The sequence below is a fragment of the Schistocerca gregaria genome, chromosome 8, assembly GCF_023897955.1.
Source record: "Schistocerca gregaria isolate iqSchGreg1 chromosome 8, iqSchGreg1.2, whole genome shotgun sequence".
Classification (NCBI taxonomy): domain Eukaryota; kingdom Metazoa; phylum Arthropoda; class Insecta; order Orthoptera; family Acrididae; genus Schistocerca; species Schistocerca gregaria.
In genome coordinates this window covers 345,363,748-345,386,986 of record NC_064927.1, presented here as the reverse complement: position 1 = coordinate 345,386,986, position 23,239 = coordinate 345,363,748, and the positions used below count along the sequence as shown (strand labels likewise).

Here is a 23,239-nt window from a genome sequence, read left to right as displayed (position 1 = left end):
GCTCAGTCCTACAACAACATCCATGTTTTTTGATTTCTTTCTTCAAATTGTCTTACATCTTCTGAGTGTTTCCTTGGTGATTTTGTAACCTTGATTAAATAATTACTTTTTGTCATTTAGGTCTCAGTAACACATAGTCACACACTGTGTGCCTTCAGCTATCAGCCATGTATACAAGCATGACATTTGTACGTGTACATCCCATTGTCTTCCTGTTGCTTTCACCTCAATGTATAAATTCTGTGAAAATTGTTGGTAGTGTTGTTGCACATCCTGAGCATAATTGTCCATAATTCACATACTATCACTCCCACGATCACAATCTCACCTGTAACATATTTAACTATATACAGTGCATATATGGCTACATAAATATAAAGAATACCCATTGAATATAATCACAGGTGTAGCATACAAGTTGTCTCAATTCCTGGGCATAAGTCACAGTCATTGAGCTTGTGTTTAAGTTATGAGTCTTTTTCAAGGACAAAACTCACTGCATTTAGGTAACATTTAGTTCAAGTCAGAGTAGCAATTAACTTACTTGCAGTGGTTTAAATTCATGATTAAAGTTTAATAAGAATGTTTTAAAACTTGCAATAGCTACAAATGTTTGACTGGCCTCTTTGTTACTCAAGGAAAATTTAGAGGACATTTCAAATTGTTGGCAGTTTGCATTGATGTGATATGCTCATTTGCTTAGGTTTGATACTAATGCTTGTTTATCACTTATAGTGATGTGCACATGATGGGAAAAATACTATAACAAGGTGCAGTGTATGACTAGAGATTTCACCCAACAGCATCATTCTACCACATGTGGCTGTAGTGTGTGCTTCAAGGTGTGCACAGAAGTTTTAGTGTTGATTTTCATGTTAATTTAGGTATGGTCAGGTTGCTTATTTGGTGTAGTGTTCATTATGGATGGCATAGAGCTAAGAGAACAAGTATTAAGTTAAGAAGTGACAACAATAGTTTTCAAAGTATATGAATATTTGTAAGGGGAGCCAGAAGCAGAAACGGTAGTCCAGTGTGGCATTTATTTCAGATTTGCCAGTTGTCTGTGTAGGCAAGGGCTGAATAGAGTGTCTGGGAACAGAGACAGAGGGCACCCAAGTGCTTCTGCATATGTTATCTGTTCCTCTCTGGGTAGAGGGTGTCACCCAGACACTTTATTTGCACACCACTATAGCTGTGATTGGCTTCAGTGTTATTTTGGTGGTAGTGATATTGAAAGAATCTCATCATACTTTGTCATTTGTTTTAAACAAGACAGATGATATTTCATTATCTGGTACACAACTTAATTGTCGGTTGGATTTCAAGCCTATTGGTAGTTTCTTACTACATTTTATAGTGTCCTGGAAATACAACACATGGTGTTTCAAACAAAGTTGTATTCTACAGAATGAAATGAAGCTCTTTGTGGTTTTCTGTATTCTGAATTGCACTCAAACAACAAGTCTGCTGATATCTTGTATTAAGGTGTGTATAAATACATAATAATAAAATAGAAAGAAACTTCCACATGGGAAAAATATATTAAAAACAAAGATTCCAAGACTTACCAAGCGGGAAAGTGCCGGTAGATAGGCACAATGAATAAAACACACAAACACACACACAGAATTTCGAGCTTTCGCAACCGGTGGCTGCTTCGTCCTGACGAAGCAGCCGCCGGTTGCGAAAGCTCGAAATTCTGTGTGTGTGTTTATGTGTTTTATTCATTGTGCCGATCTACCGGCGCTTTCCTGGTTGGCAAATACATAATAAGCTTTATTTGTATGTTTATTGAGTAAAAATTATAATTAGTGTAAATAAAACAAATAAATATTTCTTAGTATTCCAGTGCTTATCCCAAGAATGGATGGAACAGGAGGATGGAAAACATCACATGTATCAAAAGTTTTTCAGTTTCTGGGACAGAGCAGCATCCAAGAAGAGTTGCTACATCCCTCTAGTCATAGACTCAGTGTTTACCCATAGCCTGAGTATGTGAGAAAAGTTATTTCAAGTTTTTGGGCAATGCAGCACTGACATATAGAAAATGAGAAACATTACAAACACTGTAAAACATGTTTTCAGATATATATGACCTATTTGACAGGCAAGTTCCATGAAAAAAGTTTTTCCTTTTTCTCATATTGGAAACTGAGTAATGATTCAGTAAACTGTTCACACTCAACAAGCCAAATAAACAACTATTATTAACACTCTTCAGAGACACATGTAGTGTTGAGACGGATATTTTGCCATCTTGGAATCTGATCCCTTTCACAATGAAAGAGAGGAAAACATTTAACTGTAATTGATTGAGCCAGTACTCTGGCTGTGGCTGCAACATTCTGGGGAAAAAATGGCATTGCCAATGTTAGAATTGGCAGATCATCATTTTTGCATGACTCCTCACATAAATGAGTTCAGTGTGCCATGTGGTTTGGTTATTTCTCCAAATGAAACAAATCCATTTGTGAACAATGATGAAAAAGTATGTAAATATTTAAATGGTTCTCTGAGTTCTTCATGGGCAAAGCGGGTGGTAGATTTCAGTTTAGTGGTAGAGTACTGAGGATGTGTAATCAGTCTGCAAAGGAGATTGCTTACAAATCACTTGTGCAACCCACCCTACAATACTGATCAAGTGTGTGGGACCTGTACCACACAGAAAGGACTAGTAGGGGATATTGAACGTATACATACAATGGCAGTCTGAATAGTCACAGGTTTGTTTAGTCCATGGGAGATCGTCACAAAGATACTGATGGAACTGAACTGGAAGACTCTTGGAGGTAGATGTAAGCTACCCTGAGAAAGTCTGTTAACAAAGTTTCAAGGACTGGCACTACATGCTGACTCCAGGAATATACTACAATCATCCTATGTATCACTCAATATGTATCATGAGAATGAGATAAGAATAATTAGTGCATGCACATAGGCATTCAAACAATCATTCTTCCTGTGCTCCGTTATTTTTGGTTCTGTACCTCAGTTCTCATTTTCATCTATTTAAAAAGTGCATTCAAATTGTTAAAAGAAACTCACATTGATATGTTTTACTGGACCTTCTGCCAGATTCAAAAGTAACACCTCCTTTCTTTCTTGTATATTTGTGGTTAAATTTTCCATTTTCTCAAATTTTTCAATTCAGCGGGAAAGAATGTTTTAAGACTCTCTTAAAAAGAATTGAATTTTATTTTACACTTGTGTGTTTGTTACATTATGTACATTATGTTACATTACATTGATATACAAAAGTCTATACAAAACTTTATAAAAGCCCAGCTTACTAAAATATATAACAAAAGTCAATGTAGTTCAAGTTTACTTCTACAAGAGCATGAGATGCTGACAGTAGTATGAAACATAAACACCCTTTCGGTGTGTGATTATTCATTACTTTCAATTTGTTTCAGTTAAATGCACCACCATTTCATTAGCAGTTGTTCACTTTTTTGTAATGTGATGCTAGGAACAGTTCTAATGTCAACAACACTATTTATGCACCACAAAAAGTAACAACATTGACTATTATATATATATATATGTATATCTGTTATTCAAGAAACTCATACCTCGAATTGACCTACTGAAGTGGAAGAACTTTTACTTTAGAAGAAGATGACCATGAAATTCACATTTTTAATCATCTGCACAAATATATATCAGACAGACTATGTCAGGACGGCTACATACATCGCTGAAACTATTCAGAGAAACACTGTGTCAGTTTATTGAGTTTCACCTTTTATCACAATTTGTCTGATACTATAAAATTTTTTATTTGCTCATAAATAAGGAAAACAAACAGCTCTCAAAATATGTTAACAGCTACAAATATTTTATTGCACAAATAAACTGTATGTTATTTATAGTATCATTTTTTCTGAGGGCATTTAATATATTCAATATTCTCAAATATAATTTTGAAAAAAAAATCATATCAATCCTTGAGACAGGTTTCTTCATGCAGATCTATTTTTGTTGACTGTTCTAAGATGTATTCCTACAGGATTATTTTATTCTGATTTAGAACAATCAAATGTATTTTTTGTTGCACACATCTGTTTATCAAAAGAGAAAAGGTCTAAGCCTTTAACAGTCATTGGGGTTTTATAATAGGTATACTCTTAAGTTGGGTTTGTTTCTGCACACTTATGGTACATACATAAATGGAGCAGGCAAAAATTGTAATGTATGGTACAATTGGAAGTACCCCCAGCCATGCATTTCATGGTAGTTAGTAGTGTATGGATGTAGATGCAGACTTTTGAATGGTTACAACTTGACGTGAGAGTAATGAAGCTGTAAATACATTAGCCAACCCAAACAACATCCAATGACTGCCTTTCTTCATAGTGCAATCAGTTGAATGTTGCCTCCTGTCCGATAATGTTGCAAACAAAGAAGCAGAAATTTCATGAAACATTATGATGTAAGATTAATTGAATAAAATATACACTACTAAAGAAAAAGAGGGTTTTGTTTTTCGTTTTATCCATGAACACAGGCTGAAATTAATTGTATTGTGGAAAGTATTGAAATTTTGCATACATTTAGAAAAGTAACCTTAAGAAACCTTTGCTAAAGGGATATAAGTTTGCTGTTCTTCCTAGAGACATAAAATGTCATGGGAAAGTTTACATCTTCTAGTGAAGAAAAGTAAGAAGCATTTTTGTGCTTAAACCTTAAAATAGGTGACAATTAGTTCATGATATTTGCCAATGTTTTCCAAAGAACATGTTACCACAGTCTATAATATAATCTCAAAACACACAGTGACAAACAAATAATTTTAAGAATTACTTTTATATTTATACATGACAGCAATATTTTGTAGTTCATTTTCATGTCTGAGATAACTAAACATATTTGCGAGCTACTTTATTTGTTAGGAAAAATTTATCTGTTCATGTACAGGACGACTTAATTAGTCACGTGTGAGCTATGAGCAGTAGCTGCGTTAAAGAACCTGCGAACATGTTAGCTATAGTATTTGTGGATTTTATGTATGATTCATTGGGAATAACAAGAGACAATATGATTTTCTGAAATGTTGGGAGAGTGGGATAAATTAAGTGAAACTTTTTGAACCAAGAAAATGGCTGGTATTATCTGCTGATAATTATCTACTTCCAAATAAACCAATGTTATGTTCACAATCAGTTTTTCATCTTAAACTATTGAATACACAGTAGTACATGATCATATGATTTATCATAGAATCTGTGTCTTTATATCAGAGTATATATTAAGTGAGCATCTTCTTATTGTTTTAAAGCACTTTTATTTACAAAAACAATTTAAGAACAGAGGAAACTTAAACTTGTCGTTAGTAACATCAGCAATCATAATCTGTGTGCACAACCACTGTCCGAAGTTTACAGATCAGCACATATTTACATTTTGTGTAGGCAATACATCATTCCATTCATACTAATTACTTACAAAAAGATTTTTATGCTGTCATGGATTATTTCTGTTATTTACAATATAATACATACAGTACACTTGAGGTACAACATAAAATAACTGATATGCATGTTGTTCTAAAATGTACCACAGCGTTTGACACATACACAGTTCCTCTACAGATTTCTTAAGAGGACACTAAAATTGTTTGACTAGTCAGCTTAAATTTAATTGCTTTCATTATGGTCTATGACTGCACAATGCAGCGGAATTGGTCACTAGTTTTGTGAAAAACATGTTACCAAACCAGTGTCACAAATAATGTATTGTATTAATAGCATGAACTGGAAAACAGGAGATTTGGAACAGAGTTTTTTCATAATTAGATTTATGTTTATTGAGCATTAACTATACTTTAAAATTAATGTACAATCCTTCATCAGTCCCTTGGAAAACAATGACATTAATGTTAACAAAATTATTCAATGTATGCTAACATTGTGAATTTCTGAGCATAAGTAATATGATTGTAAATGAATTCTCTAATAAACATATTGGTTTTCAGGTGACCTGCCACAATACACTGCAAATAAGTTAACTGTTTACTCTCTTTGACCATTGTTGCTAAGGTTTCTATACATTATCCTTTATGATGCTTGTGCATCAATGGCCAAACTTCACAATTGTTTTTAAAAGTCATATAAGACTGAAAACACATAATCAGTAGAATGAAATAACAATTCTAATCACCATTTGTCACATATTTGCATGCATATCATGAACTGAAGATCACCATAATACAATGACAGTACGTTACTTATTATTACAGAGTGATACTTTGTCACTTACTGTCTGTCTGTCCTGTACAGTGTTCCAGAGTATTCTAACAGAACTGATTCCACATATTATTGATTTCTGTCATTATGTCATCCAACATTAATTCAAGTGCTAGAGTACTATGTAATTAATTAAATTAGCATAGAAACTTGTTTGCCTTTTGCATATTATAGACTTTTGAACTAAATCAAAGCAGTTTCAATAAATTGTTTTAATACAGCCGGTATTCACCTTGTTTGGTAGGAATACCAATGATCGTATCTAAATCAGTTACCACAAAATTCCAAAATTTATGACATGTAGATGTAGCCCATTAATCTTAAATGGAGAACATTTCTACAGTGTAATACAAAAGTAGTCAGTGCGACTTTAGTGCACAGTGGCAACAGTACATATAACATGTGTTGTGCAGGTGTTATTATTCATAGTACTTGTTTTATTTGCTATATTAACAAGGAATGATCCAATATGTGGTGAAGATGTAAAGGACAGAGTAAATGCCTTTTGGATAGTCCTTTCACAGAATTTTAGTTACAGGTATTTCAGAGGCAATATTATACCACCGATTCTTTTAGGCCTTTTAGGCCTTCAGTATTATTAAATTTTTTCTGGTTAGACACTCCCCCTCCCATCCCACAGTAGGCCTCTTCTGGGTGCATGCTGTATAGAAATTCCAAGATATACCAAATGTGATAAGCTATAGTTGTAATAACAATTTTAACATTTTTGCTACCAGTTCAATATACATCATTAAATACAAAATGGCAGTTAATCAGCTATAAAATGCAGTTTCAAAGTTCTATAAAATGAAAATATAATAAAATTACAATTTAGGCAGTCTTTTAGTTTGGTACGTCATTGCCAACAAACAGTATTATCGAATAGGTTCACTGGCATTTAAAGGCTGTTTCTCATGTTGATCTCCAGAACTGGAACTTGATGCTGAATTACCAAGTGGAAATGGTCCGTTAGCAAACATGCTGGCTAGTTTATTAACTCTCTGACTGCCTGTGCCACTTCCTAACGTATTGCTGTTAGATGACTGTGACGTGGGATAGTTTGGTTTCTCGTATGCTGGAACATCATCTGTGAAATCAAAAGTTATACTTTATTGCTGTGTTACTTATAATCAACAACAGTTTGTAAAAACTATAGGTGTGAATAATTATTATCCTGTATGAACATGAAATGGTACACAAACAGTGATTGGTCTCTTTCGCGTTTTCCTATTGACTTGACATCAATTCCAGACTTTAGTTGACTGGGTTACTTTAAGAAAGAGAGCACACTAATGCTTATATATATATATATATATATATATATATATATATATATATATATATATATATATATATATATATATATATATATATAACTTTTTATCTTGTTTTTGCTAGATCCTAACAGAAGAGCATCTTCTGCTGTAAGAGAACTAAAAATCTCAGTCAAGTAGGAATAGGACTCATGCTCTGAGGGCTCCATACAAACTTAACTACGTATATTGATACTTCATTTGTAGATCTTGATGAGTTATTTTGCAAGTATCAAAGTATGTGATGTAAATGACTTCATTTGTGTTACCACCATCAGTCCTTAGTTTAAATACAAAAAGTAAATGCTACATCTTAGTGCTATGTTTCACAACAGGCTCTATGGGGTGTCCCGTAAGAAAACAGATTTATTTTAATAATAAAACACATAATTTCTATGAAAATTGCTAGTATTATTATGTCAATATGAAACACAAACACTGTGACTAACCATATAACAAAATATCAGGCAAATTATCCTCCATTGGTTTGTCTGCATGCATCCACTCTGTGGACAATATTTTTGACAACTCTGGACTAAAGTTCCACTTGAATTTGACGCAAGACATGTCTAACTTCTGCTTCTGAATTGAAGGACAGTTTGTGGATTGTTCACATAAACACAAGTTTTCATATAGCCCCACAATAAAGTCTCATTGCATCAAATATCATATTGGTAGCCAGTTCTGACTGCCTTTGCGAGAGATGAGGTGAGCAGGGAATCTTTCTCTCAGCAACCTTGTTGTTTTAACAGCGATGTGGCAGGTTTCCCTATCCTGTTGGAACCACATGTTTTCCACATTCAGTTCTTGCAGTTGTGGTCATAAATGCTGTATTATCATATGGTGTAACGATCAGAATCACTGTCACTGCTTTTCCAGTCTTGTTTTCAAAAATAATATAGCCCAATTACTCTGCTAGCTCAAAACCTTCACCAAACAGTGAATCTTTCTGGATAAAGACACTTCTCATGGGCCATGTGAGGATACTCTGGGCCCCAAATCTGGCAAGCTTGTTTATTCACATAACTATTAAGCTGGAAGTGTGCCTCATCACTAAATATTATTTTCTTATGAAAGTCACTATAGAATTCTTGTTTTGTGATTACCCACTATGCAAATGTTTGATGCTTCAAATGGTCTGTAGACTTCAACTTCTGTGTTAGTTGGACTGTAAAAGGATTCAAATTCAGATATTATGTTAAAATTCAATGCAAAGTGCTTTTTGGAATCGCTAACTGTTGAGGACAGTGGCAAATTGACTTCACTGGACTTGTAGCAGTGCTCTCCCTGACAAGAGCGACATTCTCTACTGAACAACAAGAACAAAGACATCCAACTGATTTGATGTTCACTTTCTATCCTCTATCTTCAAATTTCCTTACCAGTCTCTGCACTGTTGATGTATTAGCCACATTTTGCTAAGTAAAAGTTGCATTAAATATTTTAATGGTCTCTGAAAAGTGTGCACCATATTTTAAGTACCACTTTCAAAATCTGGATGTTGATCCACTATGTATCATTCAATTTTAGCTGATAACAATATGCACAAATGCCGACTGACAATTAAAATTGGTAATCATGGCTGGTATTGCAGTTACCAATATCAACAGAGAAAATTGCTTAAATTTCAGGTCCAGCAACATAACAGGCTGAAAGAAGTGCTTAATTAATAAATTGCATTCCTTATGGGACACCCTTATCGCATACACTAATCTTCAAGCTCTGACAGTTTGTGAAGTGTGTGGTGCTATGTATTAATTTTAGGCAGTAGAATGCATTCATAACATTTCTTAATTTAATTATAAAATACCTCTAGTATCGCATATGAGGACAATGGGAAATCTTTTAAGACTGGAAGAGAGATGGTGTTGACATTCATTATTTCTGTAATCGTATATGCTGTGTATAAATATCACTGAATTTTAAATTTTGGTACATCCTGTGAAATAATGTAAGTAAAATGTCAACTTAATCTGTGGAATGTTTTTTACATATTGTTAGTATATAAAACATTTCTTCACAATGTTTTAACCATTTTATCCACTAATTTATTAATGTAGGTGAGATATTGGTTTACAGCTTTAAGTAAGAAGTGAAACAGCAATTAAATCCATGTGTGGAACAGATGGCTATTGCTTTCTGGAATTAAAAAGGGTTACCTACTGGTTACCTACAAAGAGTAAAACAATGACATAATTTCAGGCACTACGTAATGAAAGAACACCTGAGATGAGCCCAAACTGAAAACCAAAAGAACTGGCATTCATCAGGACAATGTAAACTCTTTGTTCGTTCGAATGGTGAAAGTTTTGAAGTACAAATTGTTGCAACAACCACACTAATCAACAAGTTTAGCACAAATTGACTTTTATCTATTCCTGCAGCCAAAGAAATTTATTAAAAAAAAAAAAAAAGTGAAAAACTGCAGCAATTGTTGAGAACTTTATCGAGTCCACTTCCAGTTTAGGCTTTATATTATGTCATTTTAAAGTGGTTCTTAAAACTGCCATAATTATGATGGATATATAAACATAGCATATAACAGAATATGAAAAAACAAGGCTTACATATATAAAATATACGTACATATAGACATAAGTACATACAGACTGTAAAACATATAATGCTGCAGAGCAACATCCAATTGATCGAACTGAAAGTCAGGTGGTTTTAAAATGTTATGTGCCCAATGATTGCATGAGTGTAATTTATTACATTATAAAAAAAGTATTCTTTGAGTTGAAGAGGATTTCTGTTTTCACATGTCTGAAATACCAAGTTGCATGTTTTCCAAATAAAAGGCTAAAATAGTTTTTAGATTTAATAACAGCACAAAATAGTTGTAGTGGATGAGGTCTCCAGGTTGATGCTAATGCAATGTTCACTTCACTTGATATAGCAGAGACATACAGAAATATTCCTATAAATGAAACAATTACAGCAATAAAAAATAATTTGCTGATGCACAAGACACTTCCTCTAGTAGCAATCATAGAAATTATTGAATTACTGGAAATTGTTTTCAAATACAACTACTGTACTATTCATAACAAGATCTACCTTCAAAAAGACGGATTAGCTATGGGCTTTCCAATAGGAGGTAAACTGGCAGATATTTTTGTTATTTATTTGGAAAACAAATTATTCAAAGAAAACCCTGATACTAACATTTGATAGAATATTACAAACATTATGTTGATGATGTCCTCATCTTATATGTGGCTCACAACAAGAAATGTCCTATCTGCAAATATCTTTGGCAAAATAAATAACAAAACTATCTTGTAAGTCAAACACAGCTATTAATTTTTTAGATCTTTCAATTACTATGAAGCAATGTATACATGCTTTTGGAATTCATCATAAACCTACATCTTCTAACATCATAATTCCTGTTGCATCATGCCATCCTGCTCAACATAAAAAGACATTCTTCTGTTCTGCAATAAATAGGCTCCTTACACTATCACTACATGCTAATGAGATAGAAAAGCCTGCTTAGTTGGGTGGTAATGTGCTTGCTTCCTATGCAAGCGGGCCCGGGTTTGATTTTCGGCTGGTTGAGAATTTTCTCCACTCATAGACTAGGTGTTCTGTTATCACCATTTCATCCTCATCACCAGCAGACAAGTTGCCCAATATGGCATTGAATAAAATAAGACTTGTACTTGGCAGCCAAACTTTCCCGAATGGGTCCTCCCGACCAACGATGCCATACACTCATTTAATTTCATTTCAAGTAGAAAATAAACTACATTAATTATGAAATATAGCCCATACTAAAAATTATCACAGTGCGATCATTGATCAAATATATAACTTCTTGAAACCTAAAAGGAATCAACTGACAGAGTAAAGATGCTACATAAAAAAGAATTAGTGTTACTTTCTTTCTATGGTCAGGTCTCATAGAGGCTTAGTAACCTTCCGTTAAAAAAAAAAAAAAAAAAAAAAAAAAAAAAAAAAAAAAAAAAAAAAAAAAATAAATAAAAATAAAAATAAAACATAATGTACAAATCACAATCTCCTCTGTTATATTTTTTAATACACAACATTAACAAAACACATGTCTTATACCAAAATAATAGCATATAAAAAATATATTACTCTCTTGTAAGGCTAGTTACATCAGACAAATTGGAAGGAATTTAAAATGTAATTCATAGATACACAAAATTAAAAAGAAAAAACCCATGGGAAATAAATCCCACCTTCACAGCTCACCTACTACAAGAGAATCACATGGTGCACAGTACTGAAAACCACCTTGTAATCCTTTGTACAATGAAGAAGGAATACTTTGTGAACATACCAGTACATGAAGAATTAGAAATCTATGCCCATCTAAAAAAAATTCAAGGAAAAGATGCTCAGTGAGCAATGTACATATAAAAACACCAATTTCTTCAACTTCTGCCACCCCATTACTGATAACTTCATTTAAAGTTAGTCCACAAATTTGTTGCTGTATCTATGTGTTTGTAAACATGCTCTGTAAGGAGTCCATGACGAGTCCAAGCTACGCTAACAACCTCTGCAGTTTCCTGGTGTTTAATTTTTGCATGTTAGAGGATATAATTCAACACAAGTCTGGGATGTCCAATTATGCATTTATTAAATCTGCAAACTATTTTTAGCCTTTCATTCGTAAAAGATTCAACTTAGAATTTTTGAAATCCTCTTAAACCAAAAGAATGCTAATAATACAATGATAATATAATGTAAATGGATGGATAAAAAATCTACTCACCAAGCAGTGGCTGGGGAACACAAACACAAAAGGGTTTAACTTTTTCAAGCTTTCAGAGACAGCGGCTACTTCTTCTGGCAGAAGAGTTGAAGGGAAAGAAGAGGGGTGAAGGAAAAGGACTGGAGAGGTTTAGGGAAATAGGTACAGTTCGGAAAAGTCACCCAGAACCCTAGGTCACGGGGACTTACTGGACAGGAGGTGTACTCATGCTATCATTGGGTACATAACATTTTAACCCAGCAGACTTGCACTTCTTTCAATTGGTCATTGCTATAAAGCACAATATAAATTTTATACTCTTATTTGTACTTGTATTAGAAATATACAAGCCTCGATTTTTCGTCTTCTATTATTAAGTACAAAGTTTATGTAATTGTCATAATTATGGCAATTTTCAGAACCACTTGAAAATGGCATAATAAGAAGGCAAAAATCTGTAGTGGACTCAATAAGGTTCTCCAAAGCAACAAACAGTTGCCGAATCAGTACATGTAAAAACTAAATAAAGAAATTTGTGGCTGGAAAATGTTTTGAGGTTATGGCAGCTGTAAATGGGTATTTTGCAGAAATTCTAGAATAACACATTGGAGATGGGATCCGCTCATTGGGGAAATATTGGATGGAATGTATTTTTGACCTAAAACTAAAAGAAATTTTCATTTTGCTCCCATGGATGTAACACAAGTATAAGTAGTAAAGCTCTCCTTCTCTATCTTCTTTCTATAACATTTTCTCATTACATTTATTTTTGGTGCTTGTTAAACTGAGTATCAAGACAGTGGTGCACTTTATTAAAGTATGTAAAAAATAAACTTGCAGTTATAACTTCAAAAAATTCTTGCCTTGAATTGCTGACATTCAGTGCCAATGTTGTAAGATGATTTCTGCCACTAACATGTTTCAATCACCTGTTCGTGAATGGTGCTGAGGCTTGTGGTGTGGTGTCGACCTCAGATGTGGTGGGCGAGCACAGCTGTAGCTGGAGTCTGTGCTATAACACGGAGAGACAGGCCTTCGACAAGGAGCTTGACGAGAGCCACCCAACAGGTGGTGTGGTCTGTGCCGCCAGCCAGTAGCATTCGATGACTGACATTGACCCTGCAAATTAAGAAAAAGACTATTCAACTGTCGTATATGATATTGGCTTGAGTCACATTTTGTTTTTTGCTCCTTGCTTGCTCCACGTGGTGCTTCTTCTGGTGCTGTAGCCATAAAATATAATCAACGTGTGGTTAAATAATGATTTTAAAAAACTATATCATGTCATTCACTGTATAAAGACTTGATTTTTCTTGACAGACTGTTGGGTCATGGAACTTTTTTTTGACAGATTAGGGCTGTAATTAAATATGAAACTCAGTTTTTAAGAGTTGTGGCTTTGAAACCATCTCTGAGATGCAGTTGTACAGGTCAGCTTGTAATAGGGTTACCAACTCAAAATTATTGAAAGCAGGACAGTGTTTCACAAATAGCAGTACATATAGAAAAAAAAGGCTGACAGTTTATTTTAGAATCAATAAAATGTTTATATTTTACATTTTGGAGTAATAAACATGTTCTAATCTCAATATTAGCAGGTAGGTCTAAGAAGACATTGAAAACCTGCTATTGTGTTAAACAATGGTATTTGTTTGTTCCAGATACAATGCAGTTACCGTGATGCACTTTGCAGTACTTACAAATGCCAATGGTGTTTCCTGTCAAAGCATATTTTTCAATAGAATGTGCTGCTGAGAGAAGAGTTGAATTGTTATCTTGAAGGATATGGCTATAAAATTCATCACAAGACATAACCTTGAAACTGTACTTGAACATTAAAATTCCTTTGACAGTGTCAACAAATGATTATTTTGTCCATTGAGGAGGCATGAGAAATGCAAAGGTTCAGTACATGCACTGCATCTAGGACTCACAAGGAAAACTTGACAAATTTCTGAAAACATTTTGACATTTTGACCCTTTTTTTATCAAAGACCAGCAATGTTGATCTAGTATACTGTTTTCTCCAGCATTGTAGATCTGGCACAATTCTTAATGTTGCAGAACTAAACAATTTTGAATCACTTATTTTCAAACCTTGGGTTTTGTAAGTACTGAAGACATGGAAGAATGTTCTCAAAGCAAAGGTCCTTTAATCTTTAAGACATTTAAAGAACTTCAGTGCTTCCATTGCCTTCACCCGATTGCTAGGTATTTAGTGTAAGTTCATTGAAACAAGGTACATTTTCCATGTACCCCTGGCTTCTGAAAAGCTTGTCTGACTTTGAGAAGAATGAAATTTTTTTAGTTCAGTTTTCTTAAATTTCAAACAAAAGTTTATTCACATTCTTTGATGGCATATGGAATTATTTTCTGGGGAAATCAACCTCTTGCAAAGAAAATATTCATTGCTCAGAAGCGTGTTGTAAGAGTGATGTCTGGTGTAGATCCTAGATGCAGCTGCAGAAGCCTATTCCGGAATCTGGGAATTCTTACAACTACTTCTCAATATATATACTCACTTATGTGTTTCATAAGTAAAAACACTGATTTATACAAATGTAACAGTGAATACCATCAGTATAACACAAGGAGGAAACATGATTTCCACACTGAAGGTAAAAATTTGAAGATTGTGCAGAAGGGTGTACAGTCCTCTGGTATAAAGATATTTAATGCTCTTCCCCCAGAAATCAAATGTGAAATTGCCAACAAATCTACATTTAAAGAGCTTCTGAGGCAATTTCTTTTAGCCATGTCATTTTACAGTTTGGAAGAGTTTATGAAACACAGTGAGAAACGGCCTTAAAATAAGATGTATTATCATATAAATTGAACATTAAGCTGAACATTCTTGTCACATATGTAACTCTTTTAGTGTTAACTGCTTATATTTAACAGTCTGGGTTATATGACCTTTTCAGGTTTAATTTACTTTGTTTTATACCTGTAATCTGTAGGTCTAAGGATTCTCATTCCATTATATTGTGTTATGGATCACTGTAGTGGTTAAGTAACTATATTCTTTACCTGTAAACATAGTGTACAAGTACTTGTCATTGACAATGTAAAAATTGACACACACTACATCCATGTGAAATTGTTACAGTTGGATCCATGGTGTAAGAAATAAATAAATAAATAAATAAACAATTTTGTTTCCATGTCTTTATTGGATCACCAGGTTACAAAAAGACAAATTTTACTTGAAAATTTTGATAATCTTTAGAACTCATGCTCTTTTCCCATCAAACTATAATCTATAATTTGATTTCACCTTGACTGCCTGAATAAACATAGTGAATTAAGAGTACTTTGCATCATTAGCTCAGTCTGAACACCTGAAGCCATTTCCACCTGTTTCCACCTACCACTACACATAGTCTCCTTACGGAAAGTACTTTGTGCCAGTATTAGTGATTTTTCTCTTCTATTCCATTTGCGTATGGAGCACGGGATAATGACTGTCTGTGTGTACCTCTACATGCTGGCCATGATCCTTGTGCATGATAAACAGTGAACTATCATACAGTCTGTTCAAGAATAAAAGTCTACTGGACAAGAACTTTAGAGCAGAGAGGGCTGTGAAGAAGACGTCAGCCAATAGTATGCTGACAGACCCCTCTCTAAGACAACAACAAGACAGCAGTGGCATCTACATGAAGAGCACACAAGTGCCACACCACCTGGCTGTAGCCCAGTTCACCGACTTTGACAGTTTGGTCAAGATTAGGCACTTGTATAGCAGCTACTTAGGAATTGTGTTATTTCACTTATATTAGAATTGTATATACTGAGGGAGATTTTCTTATTTTGTCTGTTGTGCTTTGGCTATGACACATCATTGTAAAGTCTCAAAGTTAAATATTGTCATTTATCTTACTGTAATAAAAATTCATTAATACAATTTGCTTGAGTTGTTGTCTAGCAATCCGAGAAAGCAGGTTTGCTAGGCACCCCATATTCGACAAACAGGCAGGACAAAACCCTGCTAAAGATGGTGTAGCAGCTACTGGCCAATGCTGCATGCCCAACACAACAACAAACTACACCTACAGCTGCTCCAAGTGCTATACCACCTTTTCACCAGTCTCATGAACAAGAAGAGGAATGGCTCGAGTGGTTGCAACAGTTTAAGCCTACATAATTCCTCACAATGTACTAGGTACTGTGAAACTCCCCTATTGATTGTCCAGGGTAGGAAGTGTAGTTTTTCAACTCATCCAGAAACTATTTCCTAACACCACTCCTAGTGAACTTTCCTATGATCTTGTTGTAGTAGATTCGCTAACTAACTATTATGACTGACAAATGAATGTCGTAGCAGCTAGGTATCAATTCTTCAATTGCAAGAGAAGGTCAGAACAAACTTATCATGAGTGAGTAACAGATTTGCAGGGTATGATGAGGAAATGCAAATTCAAATGTGCTTGTGGTGCTTTATATTCAGATGTTATGTTGTGTGATGCAATCATGTACAGTGTCACTGATGTCAGAGTTAGATAACAGATTTTGAAACAGTCTGATCCATCATTTCAGTATGTTGTGTGAATACTAGTTCAGTATGGTTCAGGTGCCGTGTTGGACAATAATTTTGTGCAGCCACAACTTTGTCACGTTGAGTCACCCCTTGCTCAAGAAATTGGAAATTTGTGGTAAGGGCTATGGACCAAACTGCTAAGGTCATCAGTCCCTAGGCTTACACACTAATTAATCTAACTTAAGCTAATTTATGCTAAGGATGACACACACACACACACACACACACACACACACACACACACACACACACACCTAGAGAGGACTCGAATCTCCGACGGGGTGAGCCACGTGAATCATGACAAGCCACCTCAGACCGAGCGGCTACTTCGTGCGGCTCCCTTGCTCACAATTAGCCCATTAGGCAGCAGCAGCAGCTTGGATGTGCCATACTGCTTTAACACTTCTCTGTACCACATAAGCACTTCTCTAAGCATGTGAATGGAATTAACTCATGCCCACAGTGCTATCCATGGCACAAAAGCCAAGACTGCCCATCAAGACAAGCACAGTGTTATGCTTGTGGCAAGAAAGGATTTGTACAATCCATATGACTGCAGTGGAACAAACATAACATCTGTCCACTCACAAATCTAGTCACAAGGTGCATGTCACCAATGCCTTGTATTCAAAGCCTCCTGCAGGCATTAGCAAAACTAGCAAGTGAACAGTTTCCTCAGTGCTCTGCCAGTCCAACAAGCCTTTTGTTCATTTGCATATTAATGGAAAACAGGTGCCTCTGTTACAGTGTCAAATCATAGCACATATGAACTGTTAGGCTCCCCACACCTGTCTAAAACTAGCATGCACCTGATGGCTTATATCAGACAAGACATTCCCGTTCTTGGAAAATGTACTTTGCCTGGCCTGCCATGTATCACTTGCATACATGAACTGTAACTTTCACTGTGCTACAATCACACTGTGAGAACATATTTGGCCTTGATTCATTTGATTTGTTTGGCTTTCAAATTCAGGACAATGTGTTGTCAGTGTCTGCATTCAATGCTAAAGACAGTGTAGTTAGCTTGCTGAAAGAATTTCCTGAACTCTTTTCTGAAGGTTTAGGCAAGACTAATAATTTTGTTGCACATTACTATGAAAGGCAATGCTCAGCTGAGATTTTGCAGGGCCAGAACTGTTCCCATTGCATTATGGGACAAAGTCACTGCTGAACATAAAGAATTGCAATATAGCAGAGCTATTGTGCCCATACAAGCTAGTCAGTTGGCAAGTCCAATGGTTTTTCTCCCCAAAACTTCACTTCAAATTCACCTCTGTGTTGACTTTAGGTCTATAGTAAACCCATAAACTATGATTGATACATATCCATTGCCACGCCCAGAGGATCTCATGGAAAGATTAGGCAATGGTTGCTACTTTTCAAAACTTGTCAAATATCTCTTGATGAAGAATCTCAAAGAGTGTGTGTAGTTAACACTCATTTAGGCTTGTTTAAATATTTGTGTTTGCCTTTGGCAATGCTTCTGCATCCACCATTTTCCAACAGTATTTAGAACAGCTGACTGTTTAAGTACCCAACTGTTCAATCTATTTTGATGATATTGTCATAGCAGGTCGCACACCTGAAGAACACATTGCAAATCTGTGTGCTTTGTTAGATGTGTTATCTGATGCAGGCCTAAAGTGTGATTTTTTTTAAACATGAGTTACAGTATCTTTGGTCATGTCATAAACAGTCAAGGTGTACATCCTCTTTAGTGACGTTTGTTAGCCATGCGTGACCTGCCAGTTCCTCACAATGTCACAGAATTGCAGTCAGTTTTAGGATAAATGAACTATTATATTTGGTTCACACCAAACACTGTACAAATCACAACTCCATTGGAATGCTTGTGTCATAAGAATGTCCTCTTTGTTTGGACAGGGGAGTGCCAAGAAGCATTTCAAAAACTTAAAGATGCATTGCTCAGTGTTGGATGACTGGTTCACTTTGATCCTGACACCCAGTTGTGTTGCAAGTTGACGCTTCCTCTTATGGAATCGGTGCAGAGCTTTTGCACAGAATTGGTGATAAAGATGGGCCTATTACTTTCACATCAAAAGTGTTGTCCAAAGCTCAGTGTACCTATTCACAAATAGAGATGAGGCATTGGCTACTGTGTATGGTGTAACCAAATTCCACAACTACTTAACAGCAGAAAATTATACTTAATAATGGATCACAAGCCACTGCAGCCCTTGTTTCATCTGACAAAGCTGGTTCCTGTATGAACTTCCCAACAATTGCAAAGATGGGCTTTGTTGTTGTCTCAATATCAGTATGAGATTGTGTATTACCTGACAGCTAAATATGGTAAAGCGGATGCACTTTCACATCTTCTGATTGGCCCTAATACGGATTTTGCACTTCTGCTGCATCTTGTCGTCACATCGATGCTCAGGATTCTGAATTGCTTCAATCCTTTCGTCTGGACTGTAGGAAAATTGCACAGGCCATGGTAGCTGATTCAAATTTGAGCATTTTGCTGACATACATTCACACATCTTGGCCTCACTCATTACATAGCATAAAGAACTCTGTAGTGCACTGACACTTTGCACATCACCATAGCCTCACTACACAGCATGGTGTGATTCTTGTTCAAAAAGACAGTGGACAAGTTGTGTGTGGATCCCCAAAGCTTTGCAAAATGAAGTGTTGCAGTTACTTCACCAAGTGCTGGGGGTTGTTTGTACAAAACAGTTAGCACATCGACACTGTACTTGGCAGTGTATGGACAGCCAAACAGAACAGATGATGTCACAGTGTCATGCATGTGTGGAAAATCAGTCTGCTCCACCACAAAAATTCTGTGTTTAGCCTTAGTCACAGTTGCCATGGCAGCGTGTGCACATAGACTTCTCAGGACCTTTTTGGAGCACTCATTGATTGATTGTGGTAGACTCATATAGCAAGTTTCCTTTTGCTGTGCCAATGAAATTGACAACATCATGTAGCACAATTCAAGTGTTGTCCTCTATTTTTTGTGTTTAAGTCACAGTGTCGGACAATGGCCCTCAGTTCATGTCAAATGAATTTGAAACATTCTGTGAAAGGAATTGGGATACAGCATCTAACTAGTGCACCATTCTATCCACAGTCAAATGATTAAGCGGAACATTTTTCAGGACATTCAAGTACCAGATGGCAAAAATTTTGCAACGCATACACCAGGGATCAAAAATTGCAACTTTTTCTCACCTCATATTGTTCACATCCACGAGATGGACCATCGCCAGCAGAATTGCTTCACAGCCACTGCCATTGTATACTGCTCCATCCTCATCATCATGCGGAACTGAAGGAAGGCCACAAGTATCACTTTACACCATATGATATTGTGTTTTTCAGGATTTTTAGTGGCTGCAGAAGATGGGCACAAGGCGAGATCCTTCATTGCCTTGCCACTTGCATGTACCTCATTTGAGGCCCAGATGGACTGCAGTGCTGACACCACAATCAAATTCGCCACTGTAATGTGAATGGTGATCCTTCTGTGTCTCTCCCCCCACATTCACAGATCCTGAGGAAAGTGAGGCCACAGCAGCTGCCAGAGGGTGCCATCACGACACCATGGGACGACCTCATGGAGACAGAGCCTATGCCTACTCTCGTCCTACTGATGGAGCTGGACCCACTCACTCTGCAGCAGCCATCACCTTCTACATCTGGTTATGGGCCTCAGGAGGTGGACACGTACCCTTCTGGCCATCTTCCAGGTGATGTTTCCACTAGTGCGAAGGCCGGATGGTGAGGTACAATCAGAAGCCTGATGACCCCTGCAGCCAAAGCTTCCAGTCCAGTGCCACATCCATGATCCTGTCTCCCCTCCTTATACGATGACAGTCTGTCACATTGCGGGGGAAGAATGTTCCAGTGTAAAAGTCATGTACCAGCATGTCGGATAGAAACATTAGAACAGAGAGGGGTGTGAAGAAGACCTCAGCCAATAGTTTGCTGACTAACCCCTCTCTAGGACAACAATGAGACAGCAGCGGCATCTACACGAAGATGACGTAAGTGCTGTGCTGCCTGGCCATGGCCCAATTCGCCGACTTCAACAGCAGGCTCAAGATTAGGCACTTGTGTAGCAGCAACAAAGGAACCGTATTATTTCACTTGTATTAGGAATTGTATATACTGAAGAGATTTTCTTATTTTGTCTGTCACCCATTGCCTGTGGCACATTATTGTAAATTCTCAGAGTTCGGTGTTGTCATTTATGTTACTGTAATAAAAATTCATTAATATGATTTGCTTGAATTGTTGTCTAGTGGTCCAAGAAAGCAGGTTTCCTAGGCACCCCATATTCAATAAGCAGGTGGGACACAACACAATCTCTCTCATTTTACTGTTCTCTAAATTTACCCAACATAGTTTTGCAGGAACAATGTCAATTTTCTCTCAAAGGTTCTTCATTATGCTGACCTGTTACACTCCTAGAAATATGTCTCTCTGAAGTAATTTGATATATCTCTCTCTCACTCTCACTCTCTCTCTCTCTCTCTCTCTCTCTCTCTATCTATCTATCTATTTATCTATATCTCTCTAATAATTAGAAATGGAGCTTTGGGATTTGATTAATGGAAGGTTAAAGTAAAATGTAGCAAATGAAAGAAGCCAAAGTGGAATACAAGTACCTGAACAATAACACTGACTGGAACTGCAAAGTGACAAATCAGGAGAGGTAGAGGAAAAAATGCCGACCAGTAGATGACACTAACAGGAAATTAAATAAGCTCATGAATAATGGAGATGGAACTGTATAAAGCAAGAGTTTGGGTAGCTAAGGCAATATTTAGAGGGGCTATATAAAAGAAAGGAACTTTATGACAGTACTATGGAAAAGGAAGAGGAAATGGGTGACGATGTGCTTATATGTGTGCATATCATTAAACCAGTATTTTTGTAACTCATGATCGCAAAACACTAACACAATTTATCTACACATGTACAAAGACATGATACTGTTTGTATACTTGTCAGATTTCATTTTCCACGATGCTGGAAGCTATATACAAACCTGAAAGGAGTAAGAGACATATTGTAGAGGACTGGTAAGTAGTTCTGTTATGGATTTCTGCAATAAATAATTCAAGCTTCTAAAAGAAACAAATAAACAGCTGCAGTGTCATTTGCCGTGACTTCAACATTTTTGTTAAATATTTCTGCAGCTGATTAGTGGTAGGTATTAAAGATATAATCAAACTACTCTCCCAACTGTGATTTGAACACATGATACCTTTCATCTGTCTTTCTTGATGTACTCATATTCATACGGCATCACTGTATCAGTTGTTTGCATGTCCCCAAATTGCAAAGTCTCAGCAGGAATTGCTGTGTATTGTACAATCTCACCCTTACCCTGTACAATATATTGTGGAATATTATGGAGCAAGTGTCAATATCTTTACAGCTATGCAGCCTTATCCGATATACTGAGGAAAGCAATGCTACTCTCTAAAAATTGGATGGGTGGATCACTAACGAAGAGGTACTGAATTGAATTGGGGAAAAAAACTTTATGATACAACTTGACTAAAAGAAGAGAACTGTTATTTGGAGGGGGGGGGGGGGGGGGGGGAGGGCAAGGCTTGAACATAGTAAGCAGGTTCATATGGATGTAGGGGGAAGTAGTTATCCACAGATGAAAATACTTGCACAAGATAGACTACCATGGAGGGCTGCTTCAAACCAGTCTTCAGACTGATGGCTACTAAAAAATAAATAGCACCTTACCTGCAGAGGCCCTTGTTCACCATGGTCAACAGCACCATCATAGGGGCAGTTAGAATCACTGCATGAGCAACATGTATCACTGCTGCAGCTCCCCCGGTCTTCATCCCAGCTGCCGGCTGTCGTAGAACCGTGCCACCTCTCACAGTCACTGTAGTCAGAGTCTGCACAGGCTGGCTGGCCACTGGTAATGCCTGCACAAAGAAAGATTACATATTGTGTAATAGAAACATTTTTCTATGTTCAGACTTCAAGAATCCATTGTGTGTCTAATAAATGTGTGCCAGAATTTGCAGCCTTAGCTTTAAAATTATAAGTTGCATCACACCTTATGCAAAACTCTGCTTCTTATTTTATGGGTAAATTGCTCTGATTTTAGAACTTCTAGTACTTTTTCCTGAAATTGTATAAATACTTTCCAGTCAGATAGTCACTGTCTTTTCTTATACAGATGTCAGCTGTGTTTGTTGTTATATAGTCTGGTCCTTCCTGTGTGCACAATTTTCTTCTTTTTTTCTTGATCCTTTGCCCTGTATTGCGCAGGGTTGGCATAGTTAGTTTAAGTTGTGGCCAGATGCCCTTATTGTTGCCTCCCTGCATAGGATGGGATATGTGTACCCCAACTGTCTGTGTGTAGTATTATTCATGTGAAAGCAAGGAGAAGTTCTAA

At 36.2% G+C, this 23,239-nt stretch overlaps 1 protein-coding gene across 1 annotated transcript in view; it reads right to left on the bottom strand.

Annotated features, from left to right (window-relative positions):
- Window positions 1-3,176: 3,176 nt before the first annotated feature.
- The window catches only part of LOC126284281 (roundabout homolog 2-like), a 1,294,877-nt gene continuing 1,274,814 nt past the window's right edge, over window positions 3,177-23,239 (bottom strand). Inside the window, exons 22-24 of the mRNA XM_049983105.1 lie at window positions 22,573-22,763; window positions 13,220-13,409; window positions 3,177-7,335 (exon numbers count right to left, since the gene is read on the bottom strand). Coding sequence (XP_049839062.1) covers window positions 7,124-7,335; window positions 13,220-13,409; window positions 22,573-22,763 — 593 coding nt within the window. The 3' untranslated portion in view covers window positions 3,177-7,123. The remainder of the gene's footprint in view (window positions 7,336-13,219; window positions 13,410-22,572; window positions 22,764-23,239) is intronic.